Genomic DNA, 13339 nt, shown 5'->3' with positions numbered 1-13339 from the left:
TTGACCCGAGAACCAGAAAAGTTCCTCACCGTCCACTAGATGGCACTGCTTGCTCAGCAGTGACTTTTCAAGGACACTATTCCAACTGTGGCAAAATAGGCGAATCTTCAAGAGGCTCTCCTTTTTCAAACTATACCATTTGCTCCCGCAGAGGTCTCCAATTCAGCTATGCTGGGATTATGACAACATATAGTAATGATCACTTTTTTTTTTTTTCAACGTTTGTTTATTTTTGGGACAGAGAGAGACAGAGCATGAACGGGGGAGGGGCAGAGAGAGAGGGAGACACAGAATCGGAAACAGGCTCCAGGCTCTGAGCCATCAGCCCAGAGCCTGACGCGGGGCTCGAACTCACTAACCACGAGATCGTGACCTGGCTGAAGTCGGACGCTTAACCGACTGCGCCACCCAGGTGCCCCAGTAATGATCACTTTTGATCTTTACATTTATAGTCTACTGGTCTAGAATGATCCAACAATAAATAGCTACTGTTATTACAGTTCATGAAAGCCTGGACTCTTCACGTATATTATAAACATCCTATGGCCAACTGCCTCACCCTTGTATTCTTCACCGTCTAAAACACTTTAATCACAACCCTGCACGAATGAAAAGACACCACAGGAAATGGAGACAGGCTTTTCACAACGGAGTGTAAGGACCAACAACCTTCAGGTGGTCCCCAACTTGTCCTTGGGAAGCAGAGTACAGTGTGTACCTGAAGAGGAATGGGAACGTCCGGGTCACTAGCCACGGTAGGAGAACTCATCCCCGTGTGGCCCGTAACAACAGCCCAGGACTGTCAAACCACTTCACTCTTGGCTCTGTCCCCAAGCTGGTAGAAAACTGCAGGTAGGTCATGACCTTCTGGACCTCAATTTGTTTCATTATGAGGTAATAGGTCTTAAAGGCTTTAAAAATTGACATCCAAAATACATGAAAAGAAATAGTACCTACAAAGGGTTAAAAGCAGAAAGATAATGTACTTAACATTTTGAATGGATTTAGAGACAAAATATTTTCATTTCAATAACCTTGATAAAACATGAGGGATAAACGATGGCTTTGAAGAAACGATCTTGGAAATATTTTCTTCTCTTTTCTCTTATGCATGGTTTCCAGGAACTAGAGGTTACCTGTGGTTACCATGGCAGGACAGCTAAGACTTACCACATACCACTTAATTTCTGAAAGAAATGTTTATCATTCTGCAAAAGCCAAACCTGAGCACCTTCCGGGCCTTCTAACGTCCAGCTAGCCATCTGGGTTCAATAGTGAGAGGCAACCAACTAAGTTAGTACAGGAGCCCACTCAGCTTCCCGTACAAGCATAATGCATTGCCATTTAGTGGAAACAGGCTATTCCTAAATCCCATGCGGTGCCTTAAGCAAACAGAAGACACGAGAACAGCTGGAAACCCCAGAGGAGATGGCCATATGTTTTTATTTAGTCAGTGGAAGACACCGCTAGGATGCCCCAGAGGTGCCAAGTTGTGTTGGTCAAGAGACACCCGTGTTAAGATTCAAACACAAAATTTAACCAGATTGAAGAGTAAATTGGTGTAGGAGCTTCAGAACAAGTGAAGTCCATTAAGCGTGTACTTTTCAGAGATGGTCAGAATGGGGTTCTGATAAGCATGGGCCACACTGCTGGTGGAGAAAGAGGGAAGAGCAGGGCTTACAAAGGGCTCCTGTCAAAATACAACCAGGCTCATTTTATTTATTTTGAGAGCACACAAGCAGGGGCGGGGCAGAGAGAGATTGGGGGGGGGGGGCGGGGAGGGGAGAGAGAATCCTAAGCAGGCTCTGCATTGCCAGTGCAGAGCCCAACGTGGGGTTCAAACTCACTAGCCACAAGATCATGACCTGAGCCAAAAGCAAGAATCCGACGCTTACCTGATTGAGCCAAAGAGGTGCCCTACCAACCTCGTTTTTCAGAGACAAGTATCAAGACTTGTAAGTTTATCTGAGGCACAAACTTTTAAATCTGAAGTTTGATAAATCAGTCTGGGATATTCCAACACTGAGATGGACAAACTGACATAACATTTTATTATTGTATTTTGAGAGAGGACGCAAGTGAGCAAAGGGCAGAGAGGGGGTGGAGGGGGAGAGAGAATCCGACAAGGGACAGAGAGGGAGAGAGAGAGAAGCGGGGCTCACCCGATGTGGGGCTCTAACCCACAGTTTATGGGATCATGACCTGAGCCAAAGTCAGATGCCTAAGCGACAGCCACCCAGGCACCCCCAAACTGACATAACTTTTAACAGAGAATAGAAGTCTTACTCGTAAGAAGCTAGATTATTTTTGGTTTCATCAGCAAGATGAGACCTGAACAAATGGGGCCTTGGCACAGTCACCTGGACTCCTCCTACTTCTGCTAGTTTCATCACCCCGTGTGTGAGCCCTATCCCACCCTCAACCCGGCAATCCCTGACCCAGTCTCTAAGGCAGTGTGGCGCGCTGGTCCATCTGTCCCTCCCACAACTGCACACAATAAGCCAAGTCCATGCTTTAAACACCCCCATGGTCTGTACCCAGACGCTTCACTTTCACCCCACCCCCACTCCTGCTGCAGCGGTGGGACCGCGCCTGCGTGGTGCTCCCCAACCACCGTGCCCTGGCTGGTGGCAGGGGCCCCGGGGATAGCTGCCTGCAACTGAGCACTGTCCAGGCGGCCAGGCACACATTTAAACCTCAGGACCCTCCTTATGCTCTTTCACCTCAGTCATCGGGGAAACAGACTGCAACAACGGAGAACAACTTTAACATACCAGAGTCGTTTGTCATTGGCTGAATCTCTTCAAATTCATCTTCAGGATTTACAACAGAGAAACCATACAAAACGTGCCTTTAAATTACCAACACATTTGGGGCGACTGGGCGGTTCAGTCGGTTGAGCGTCTGGCTTCGGCTCAGGTCGTGATCTCGCAGTTCGTGGGTTCAAGCCCCACGTTGGGCTCTGTGCTGACAGCTCAGAGCCTGGAGCCTGCTTCGGATTCCGAGTCTCCCTCTCTCTGCCCCTTCCCCGCTCATGCTGTCTCTGTCTCTCGAAAATGAATAAACGTTAAAAAAAAAATTTAAACTACCAACACAGTCAACAAAGGTATAAAACACAATTACTTTATTGATCTCTTACAATCAAACACTGTCAACTACCATTACTTCCACTCATGCATCAGTAAAGGATATTTCCTTAGTATTTTCAAATGATACATTTAAACGATAAACAAAAAAGTTAGAACTTAAAATGCACCCTGATTAATTATGTAAACCGGTAATTTTTTTTTAAAAAGCATAACTAACAATTTGGTTCCTTTCTTCATAAAATGGAAATTTAAATATTTCTCCTGATAGTCTTGAGGTTCTCATTATGTCGTGAGTAGTGCAAAGTGTGGCACAGTTTCATCTAGAAAGGTGTGTCTCACACGCCTTATTCAACAAACGAAATGTGCATAACAAAATGCATACAGTCAATGCATGATAGAAAGCATGTTTCAAACACAAGGTGGCCCCTCGGGCCACCATATTATTTAGGTTTTTGCATTATCATTTATGGCATTATAGATTAATCATACATAACATACTTTTATACATTTTAACCCTGAAGATAAGAAAAATAACTGTTGCTTGAAAAAGTTATTCCAGGTAGCCATTTGGTTTGTATCAGGAGAAAGTGAACCTCCGAGAGTCTAGTGTCTGCCAAGTCTGGAATCAGCTGGAGTCAGTCAATCGGACATGACATACTTCACAGTGACTGTTTCCCAAGTCCCGGCGACGCTTCTTCCCACAGTGCGCCAGACGACGAAGCATCTCTGGAATCACCTTTGCGTGTGGTTTTCCCTTTTTTTTTTTCTGGATCAACTACTATTCTATTATTTTGTCCTTTCTTCTCAGCTCCTTTATGGCCTTTCATTTTAATTATTCATAAATCCTTTCAGAATATCCTCAGAGAGCTCCATAAGGGGAAGTTCTGGAGACGGAAAATCCAAGGGAGGAAGGTTGGGTATGGGGATATCCTTGGCTTTGCCGGTATTCGCTGAAAACTTCTGCCAGGTTGGAGAGGCTGTGGCAGTTTCCGAATGTGGTGGCAAGCTCCACAACTCTGACTTTTCTACAAAATCAGCATCCACATCCAGCTCCTTTTCTACTGGGCCTTTTAGAAGTCTGGCCTTTTCAGCCTTTAGGTGTTTGTTTTCTTTCCTTAACCTTTCGTTCTCAGCCACGAGGAATTCGACGTGCCTCTCCAAATCTGCGATCTTGGTAGCCTGCTCCTCTATGATTGTCTTGTCGTCCTTGGGGGCTTTGCTTCCAATGCACGGCTCTGCCGGCTCCCTCTTCTGCTGAAGTAAAAACAGCAGTGTGTCTGGATCCCTGTCAAAGACCCCCTGGATTTCAGGCAGATGTTTCTCCGTGGAAGGGCTGTATTTCTCAGAGAGAAGGGGGCTCTGGCCCTCTGCATCCTCAGAAGGGGGTTTGTGCGGGGCCTGGAGCTGGGCGGCCGCATCCTTGTCTGTGCTCTGCTGGGCTTTCAGTCTCTCTTCCCGCTTGGCCCTTTTCCACCTCTCCTGGATGAGGAGGAGCTGTTTCATGTGGCTGTCCCTTTGCAATTCCAGTGACAGATGAGCCTATCACACAGAAGGAAAGGTGTCATTTAACATTTAAGTCTCTTTAGTAATCTCCAATGAATATAATCCCAAGATCCTCCTTTCTAAATAACTTTATAACACTTAAAATTTACATACTATGTTTGCAATTCAGTAGAAGCCCTGATTTTGTTAAAGACAACTGGGTCTTTAAAGACAACAGTCATGGCCCCACCACAAAAAGAGGGTGCGTGCGGGCCACACAGGCGACCAGGGGGGTCTGCGCTTCTGAGCCCGACATCTCCCATGTGAGGCCACTCCTCCAAGACCAAGAAGTAGCTGAACTCCCTAATACATAAAGAGAATCAGCCAAAATAAGAAGACCGAGGCACACATTCTAAATGAAAGAACAAAAGACAAATCCTTAGAAAAACAACTCCATGAAACAAAGATAAGCAATCTACCCCATAAACAGTTCAAAGTAAATAAAGATGCTCACCAAACCTAGGAGAAGAATCAACATAAAACTTCAACAGAGAGACAAAAAATATCTCCATAATATAAGAAATTATCAATCAGAACAGAAGAATACAATAAAAGAAATGACAAATACATTATACAGAACAGAGGAGATGATACAGAAGAACAGATCAGCAATCTCCAGGACAGGGTAGCAGAAATCACCCAAAGTAAACACCAAAAGAAAAAAGTTGGGGGATGAGGATAGTTATTTAAGGGATCTCTACTAGGAAAATATCAAGACTAAGAAAATTCACATGAAGAAATAACAGCTGAAAACTTCCCTAACATGGGGAAGAAAACACACATCAGGTCCAGGAATCAAATAGAGCCCCAAACAAAATTAACCCAAAGAGATCCACACCAAGACACATTATAATTGTCAAAAATTAAAGACAAAGAAAATCTTAAAAGCAACAAGAGAAAAACAACTAGTTATGTATACGGGGATCCCCCAAAAGATTAACAGCTGTTTTATATATATATATATATTATATATTTATAAATATATATATATTATATATATATTATATGTAATATATATAATATATAAATATTATATATATGTATATTATATATATATATATAAATTTGGAAACAGCAAGATTCTATTCTGGGAAAATGAATTTTTGGTATTCTCCTTCCTCATCTTTGTAACAACATCTAATTTTTAGGGCTGTTCTCTGAATATCATTTCTTTCTTTCTAAATTTATTTTGAAAGAGAGATTGCAAGTGGGGGAGGGGCAGAAGAGACAGGGAGGGAGAGAGTCCCAAGCAGGCCCCACATTGTCAGTGCAAAGTCCATTGTGGGGCTGGAACTCACACACGAGATCATGACCTGAGTCGAAATCCAGAGTTGGACGTTTAACAGACAGGGTCACCCAGGCACCCCATGAATGTCATTTCTGTAGAGATCTTTGCAACTCTAGTTTCGACGAAACTTATATAACCTCAAGTATAAAATAACATATTGGGTTTTGTTATTATATAAATCAATAATTTTATTTTCACCATCAAAAGGATCATGTTCTGTCAACAGCAGTGTAAAATCTGCTATCTGTCTGGCCAACAAAAACATGAAGCCCCCATACGAACTGGGCGGCAAGGGAAAAGTACAACATGGGAAACGGCAATTTCAGAAACAAAAACAATTTTCCAACATACACACATTCCAAAAAAAGGCCTCTGTAAAGTGTACAAATGGTAGAAGAAAATGTAACAAGTGGAGAGCCTGGGTGGTTCAGTCGGTTAAGTGTCCGACCTCGGCTCAGGTCATGATCTCACCTTTCCCAAGTTCGAGTCCTGCATCGGGCTCTGTGCTGACAGCTCAGATTCTGTGAGATTCCCTCTCTCTCTGCCCTTCCCCCTGCTCACACTCTGTCTCGAAAGAAAAAGAAAAAGAGAAAGAGAAAGAGAGAGAGAGAGAGAAAGAGAAAGAGAAAGAGAAAAAGAAAACGAAAAAAAAGAAGAGAAAAAGAAAAAGAAAAAAAAAGAAGAGAAAGAAAAAGAAAAAGAAAAAGAAAAAAGAGAAAGGGAAGGGAGGGAAAGAGGAAGGAAGGAGGGAGGGAGGGAGGGAGAAAAGCAAGAAAAAATACAACAAGTACCACACACTGGTAAAGAACTGAACATATCTGCTGTTCTTTGGCAACTAAGCCAAGTGCAACGGCTAGAAGAAAGCAATCACTGACAGGTTTTCACAATCTCACATTTAATTCTCCACTTTCCTGAGCAGCAGCACAGCCTGGAGAAGTGTCACTGAAGACGGAGACAGAAAAACACTGCAGGAGTTGACCACAAATCACATGGTACACACTTTAGGGAACTGCAAGAATCCTGTATAAAAGTGTGTGTTTCTGACCACCACAATGAAGATATCACAAACGTGGAATGATTTATTTTTTCCGAAGGTCTTAGGTCTTCTAACATCATGACCGTGCTGCACACTAAACAATACCAGAGTCGTAACAAATACCAACTATGCCAATTACAGAATTTGGAAGGAAATGGAGAACGTGTTCTATTTTTCAGGTGCTCTGTTTCAGACCAATGAAAGCCCCCGGTCACTGACACTGTCTTTCTTAAAAGCGTGAAGGGCTCTGGCCTTTTAAGATTAACGCTTCTGGCTGGTGCCTGTGTCTGTGTGAAGCAGGCCTCCAAGCTCCTGGATTCAGGGCTCCTGGTGACCCAGCGCCAGCGGTAGGAGCTCCTGGCAGGGAGAAGAGGGAAAGGGGTGGCTCTCTCCCAACCCTCCCACAGCAAGCAGGGTAGGAACCGCGGCGCCTGAGCAGGATGCCCGCGACCCCTGTGCAGCTGTGACCAGGCACCAGTGCTGGGGGCACACGCAGTCCACTGCATTCCTTGATTAGAAGACCCAGGATACTAAAAATGCCAACTCTCCCCAAATTGATACACAGGCTTAATGCAATTCCAGCTACATCACAGAAAGATGCCAGTTACAGAAGGGGGGAAGGCTAGGCCTCTGGTGATAGTGTTACAGGAGGTGAATCCTCTGCCAACTATTGGCTGGTTTCTAAGCAAAAAGTCTGTAGGCCAAGAGTGGCACAAAATATTCAAAGTGCTGAAAGGAAAAAACTTACAACCAAACATACCTAACAAGCTTACCATTCAGAATTGAAGGAGAGATCAAAGAGTTTCCCAGACAAACTAAAGCTAAATGAGTTCATCACCGCTAAACCAGCTCTACAAGAAGCATTAAAGGGAATTCTTTAAGCAGAAAATAAAAGGCCAAAACTAGAACAAGAAAATACCTGAAAGAAAAATCTCTCATTAGTAAGGCAAAACATACCGAAAAGGAAGTAGAATGACCAGGACAAAGCTGGTATGAGGGTTAAAAGACATAAGTACTAAAATCAACAAAATCTCCAAAAATTAGTTAAGGGTCTCATTAAATAAAAAGGCATAAAACAGATGTCAAAAACATAAAACGTGTGGGTGTGCGCACACGAAGGTGATAAGGTGACTAAAGATGTAGTGCCTGTAGAATGCATGCCTACTCAAATGACCACCAACTCAAAACAGACTGCAATATATGCATGTTATTATGTATAAATCTCATGGCGACCACAAAACAAACCCTTACCACACAAATAGAAGTCCAAACATAACACTAAAGAAAATAACCAAATACAAGGGAAGAGAGTAATAGAAAAAAAGGGAACAGGAACTACAAAAACAAGAAAACAATTTTTAAAATGGCAATAAATACATACCTATCGATAATTACTTTAAATGTAAAGACTCCAATCAAAATGCTCCAATCAAAACAGGTAGGGTGGCTGAATAGATTAAAAAAAAAAAAAAAGGCCTATGTAAATATTCCCTACAAGAGACTTACTTCCAATCTAAAGACACATACAGACTAAAAGTGGAGTAATGGTTGGGAATGCAAGCTGGTGCAGCCACTCTGGAAAACAGTATGGAGATTCCTCAAAAAACTAAAAATAGAACTACCCTATGACCCAGCAATTGCACTAGGCATTTATCCACGGGATACAGGTGTACTGGTTTGAAGGGACACATGCACCCCCATGTTTATAGCAGCACTATCAACAATAGCCAAAGTATGGAAAGAGCCCAAATGTCCATCGATGGATGAATGGATAAAGAAGATGTGGTGTATATATGTACAATGGAGTATTACTCGGCAATCAAAAAGAATGAAATCTTGCCATATGCAACTACGTGGATGGAACTGGAGGGTGTTATGCTAAGTGAAATTAATCAGAGAAAGACAAAAATCATAGGACTTCACTCATATGAGGACTTTTAAGAGACAAAACAGATGAACATAAGGGAAGGGAAACAAGGAGGGGGATAAAACAGAAGAGACTCATAAATATGGAGAACAAACTGAGGGTTTACTGGACAGGTTGTGGGAGGGGGGATGGGCTAAATGGGCAAAGGACATTAAGGAATCTCCTCCTGAAATCACTGTTGCACTGTATGCTAATTTGGATGTAAATTTTAAAAAATAAAAAATAAAATTAAAAAATAAATAAATGAAAGTGGAGTAATGGAAAAAGATATTCTATGCAAACAACAAAATAAAAGCTGGGGTAGCAACACCTATATCAGGGAACATACGCTTTAAAACAAAAGCTGTAATAAGAGACAAGGACACTACACAATGTTAAAGGGATCACTCCAACAAGAAGAAAATATTTGGAAACATTTATGCAGCCAACAAAGGAGCACCTGAATATATAAAGCAAATAGTAACAGATGCAAAGGAAGAAACTGACAATAATAAACAACAGGGAACTTTTAAGGCCCCACTTACACAACAGAGAGATCATCCACACATAATAGTAGTAAGGAAACACTGTCCTTAAAAGACACATTAGACCAGATGGACTTAACAGATATACATAGAACAATCCATCCAAATACAGAATACACATTCTTCTCAAGTGCACACAGGACTGTCTCCAGGATAAATCACAGGACAAAGGCTCAATAAATTTAAGACTGAATTCATTTCAAGCATCTTGTCTAACCACCAGAAAATAAAACTAGAAATCAACTACAAGAAGAAAATGGAGAAAAAACAAACATGTGGAGGCTAAAACATGCTACTAACCAATCAGTGGGGTCAATAAAAAAAAATCAAAGAGGACTCCAACAAGACAATGAAACACAGTAGTTCAAAGACTATGAGATACAGCAAAAGAGGCTTTCTAAGAGGAAAGTTAATAGTGATACTGACCCACATTACAAAAACAAGAAAACTCTCAATCTAACTTTTCATCTAAAAGAACAAGGACATGTGGGTGGCTCAGTCATTTAAAGGTCAGACTCTTGATTTCAGCTCAGGTCCATGGTTCATGAGATCAAGCCCCGCATCAGGCTCTATGCTGACAGTGCAGAGCCTGCTTGGGATTCTGGATTCTCTCTCTCCCTCATTCTCTGCCCCTCCCGTGCTCATACTCCGTCTCTCCTTCCGAAATAAACATTAAAAAAAAATTTTTTTAATGTTTTTATTTATTTTTGAGACAGAGACAGAGCATGAGCAGGGGAGGGGCACAGAGAGGGAGACACAGAATCTGAAGCAGGCTCCAGGCTCTGAGCTGTCAGCACAGAGCTCGACGCGGGGCTCGAACTCATGGAGTGTGAGATTGTGACCTCAACCGACTGAGCCACCCAGGTGCCTCTAAAAAAAAATTTTTTTTAAGTAAGAGACTACTACAAAAAATTGTATGCCAACATGTTGGACAACCTTGAAAAAAGGAAAATTCCTAAAAACGTATAACCTCCCAAAACTGAAGCAGGAAGAAACAGAAAATTTAAATAGACTGATTACTAATAAGTGAACTGAATCTGTAATAAAAAATTCCTAACAAGCAAAAGTTTAGAAACAGGTGACTTCACAGGTGAATTCTACCAAACATTTTAAGAAGAGTTAATACCTAGCCTTCTGGAATTATTACAAAAAACAGAAGAGGTAGGAAAGCTTCCAAATTCTGTGAGGTCAGCACTATCCTGATACCTAAACCAGCCAAGGGCACTACTACAGAAAAGAAAATTACAAGCCAATATCAGAACACAGATGCAAAAATCTTCAGCAAAGTATCAGTAAACTGAATCAACAACATATTAAAAGGATTATCTACCACCATGATCTAGTGGAATTTATTTCAGGGATGCAAGGACGGTCAATTATCTGTAAATACATCAACCAGAGACACCATGTTAACAAAATGAAAGATAAAATTCATCAACAGATGCACAAAAAGCATTTGGCAAAATTCAACATCCATGCATGATAAAAAAAAAAATCTTGACAACATGGGTTTAGAGGGAGCATACCTCAACTTAATAAAGACCATATATGAAAACCCACAGCTGGGGCACCTGGGTGGCTCAGTCGATTAAGCGTCCAACTTCGGCTCAGGTCATGATCTCGCGGTTTTGTGAGTTCAAACCCCGCATTGGGCTCTGTGCTGACAGCTCGGAGCCTGGAGCCCACTTTGGATTCTGTGTCTCCCTCTCTCTCTGCCCCTCCCCTGCTTGTGCTCTGTCTCTCAAAAATAAGTAAATGTTTAAAACCCACAGTTAACATCATACTCAATGGTTAGAAGCTGAAAGTTTTCCCTCTAAGATCAGGAACAAGATAAGGACCATCAACTCTTGCCATTTATTCAATATAATACCAAAGTCATACCCAGTAATCAGATTTAAAAAAAAAAAAAAAAAGGTATTCAAATTGGTTAAGGAAGAAATAAAACTATCTGCCGATGACAGAATACTATATACAGACAACCCATAAGAAGCCGCCAAAAAACCACCAGAATAAATGATTTCAGTAAAGTTGCAGGATACAAAATATACAATAATCCATCACATTTCTATACACTAATATCAAAATAGCATTAAGTGAAATTAAGACAACAATCATATCTACAATTACCTCAAGAAGAATACCTAAAAATAAATTTATAACCAAAGTGGCCTATGGTCTGAAAACTAAGACACAGATGAAAAAAATAAAGATTACACAAATAAATGGAAAGACATACTACTGAAATGTCCATGTCACCCAAAGCAATCTACAGATTCAGTGCAATCCCTACTAAAATACCAATGACACTTTCCACTGAACTAGAACAAATAATCCCAAAATGTATATGGAAACACAAAAGTCCCAAATAACCAAAGCAATCTTGAGAAAGAACAAACCTGGAGGTACTATGCTCCCAGATTTTATTGCAAAATAAAAGTATATTATGTATGTATGTATGTATACACACACACACACACACACACACACACACACACACAAGTATATTACAAAAGCTATGTAATCAAAACAGTATGGCATGGCACAAAAACAGACATATACATCAATGGAACAGAGTAGAAGTCACAAAAATAAATGCACATAGAGTCAATCCATGACAAAGGAGAGAAGAATATACAATGGGGAAAGACAGTCTCTTCAATAAATGGTGTTGGTAAAACTGGTGTTTGCACTACATGCAAAAGAATTAAATTGGACCACTTTCTTACATCATACACAAAAATAAACTCAATGAATTGAAGACCTAACTGTGAGACCTGAAACTATAAAACTCCTGGAAGAAAACATAAGCAGTAACCTCTTTCACACTGGTCTTAGTGATTTTTTTTTTTTATCTGTCTCTTCAAGAACAAAAGTAAAAATAAATGGGACGGTATCAAAATATAAAGCTTTTGCAGTGAAGGAAACCATCAACGAAATGAAAAGGGAACCTACTTTTCATAAGGGACAACGTATTCACAAATGAAGTATCCACTAAGGGGTTATCATCCAAATTATATAAAGCACTCATAAAAGTCATTATAAGAAAAACAATCGGTTTTTAAAAATGGGCACAGGACCGGAGTACACATTTTTCCAAACACATACAGAAGGCCAACAGATACATGAAAAGATGTTCAACATCACTAACCATTAGGGAAATGCAAATAAAAAAACACAATGAAATATCTCACACCTGTCAGAATGGCTATGAAAAGTCAAGAAATAACAAATACTCGCAGGACGTGGTGAAAAAGGAACCCTCATGCACCGTTGGTGGGAATGTTAAGTTGGCGTTGCCACTACGGAAGCCAGTATGGTGGGTTTTCAAAAATTTAAAAATACAACAACCCTACAATCCAGTTTTCCACTATTTACCCAAAGAAACTAAATACACTAATTCGAAAAGATATCCACACCTCTGTGTTCACTGCAACATTTACAATAGCCAAGATACAGAAACAATCTGTATCTGTGGGTAGATGAATGGATTAAAAAAGATGTGGTACGAGGGGCACCTGGGTGGGTCAGTAGGTTCAGCATCAGGTCATGATCTCAAAGTTCTTGGTTTTGAGCCCTGACGTCGGGCTCTATGCTGACAGTTCAGAACCTACTTCAGATTCTGTGTCTCCCTCTCTCTCTGACCCTCCCCCACCACTCATGCTGCCTCTGTCTCTCTCTCTCAAAAATAAACATTAAAAAAAAAAAAAGACGAGGTATATATAAACAGCGTATTATCCAGCCATAAGAATGAGACCTTACCACCTGTGACAACATGGATGGACCTAGAGGATCTTACACTAAGTAAAATAAATCAGAGAAAGACAAATATCTTATGATTTTACTTGTATGTGAAATCTAAGAAACAAATGAACAAAACAGAAACAGACTCATAAATACTGAGAATTGGTGGCTGCCACAGGAGTGGGGGGAGGG

At 41.0% G+C, this 13339-nt stretch overlaps 1 protein-coding gene across 2 annotated transcripts in view; it reads right to left on the bottom strand.

Annotated features, from left to right (window-relative positions):
* Positions 1 to 3102: 3102 nt before the first annotated feature.
* Positions 3103 to 13339, bottom strand: part of NRBF2 (nuclear receptor binding factor 2) — a 36877-nt gene continuing 26640 nt past the window's right edge. For both annotated transcript variants that reach the window (XM_003993970.5, XM_045040028.1), the window contains one exon: positions 3103 to 4628. In XM_003993970.5, the coding sequence (XP_003994019.4) occupies positions 3918 to 4628 (711 nt within the window). In that variant the 3' untranslated portion in view covers positions 3103 to 3917. The remainder of the gene's footprint in view (positions 4629 to 13339) is intronic.

This window comes from Felis catus, chromosome D2 (assembly GCF_018350175.1).
Source record: "Felis catus isolate Fca126 chromosome D2, F.catus_Fca126_mat1.0, whole genome shotgun sequence".
Lineage (NCBI taxonomy): Eukaryota > Metazoa > Chordata > Mammalia > Carnivora > Felidae > Felis > Felis catus.
Note: the sequence above shows the minus strand (reverse complement) of the source record. Positions and strands in the feature narration are given on the sequence as shown.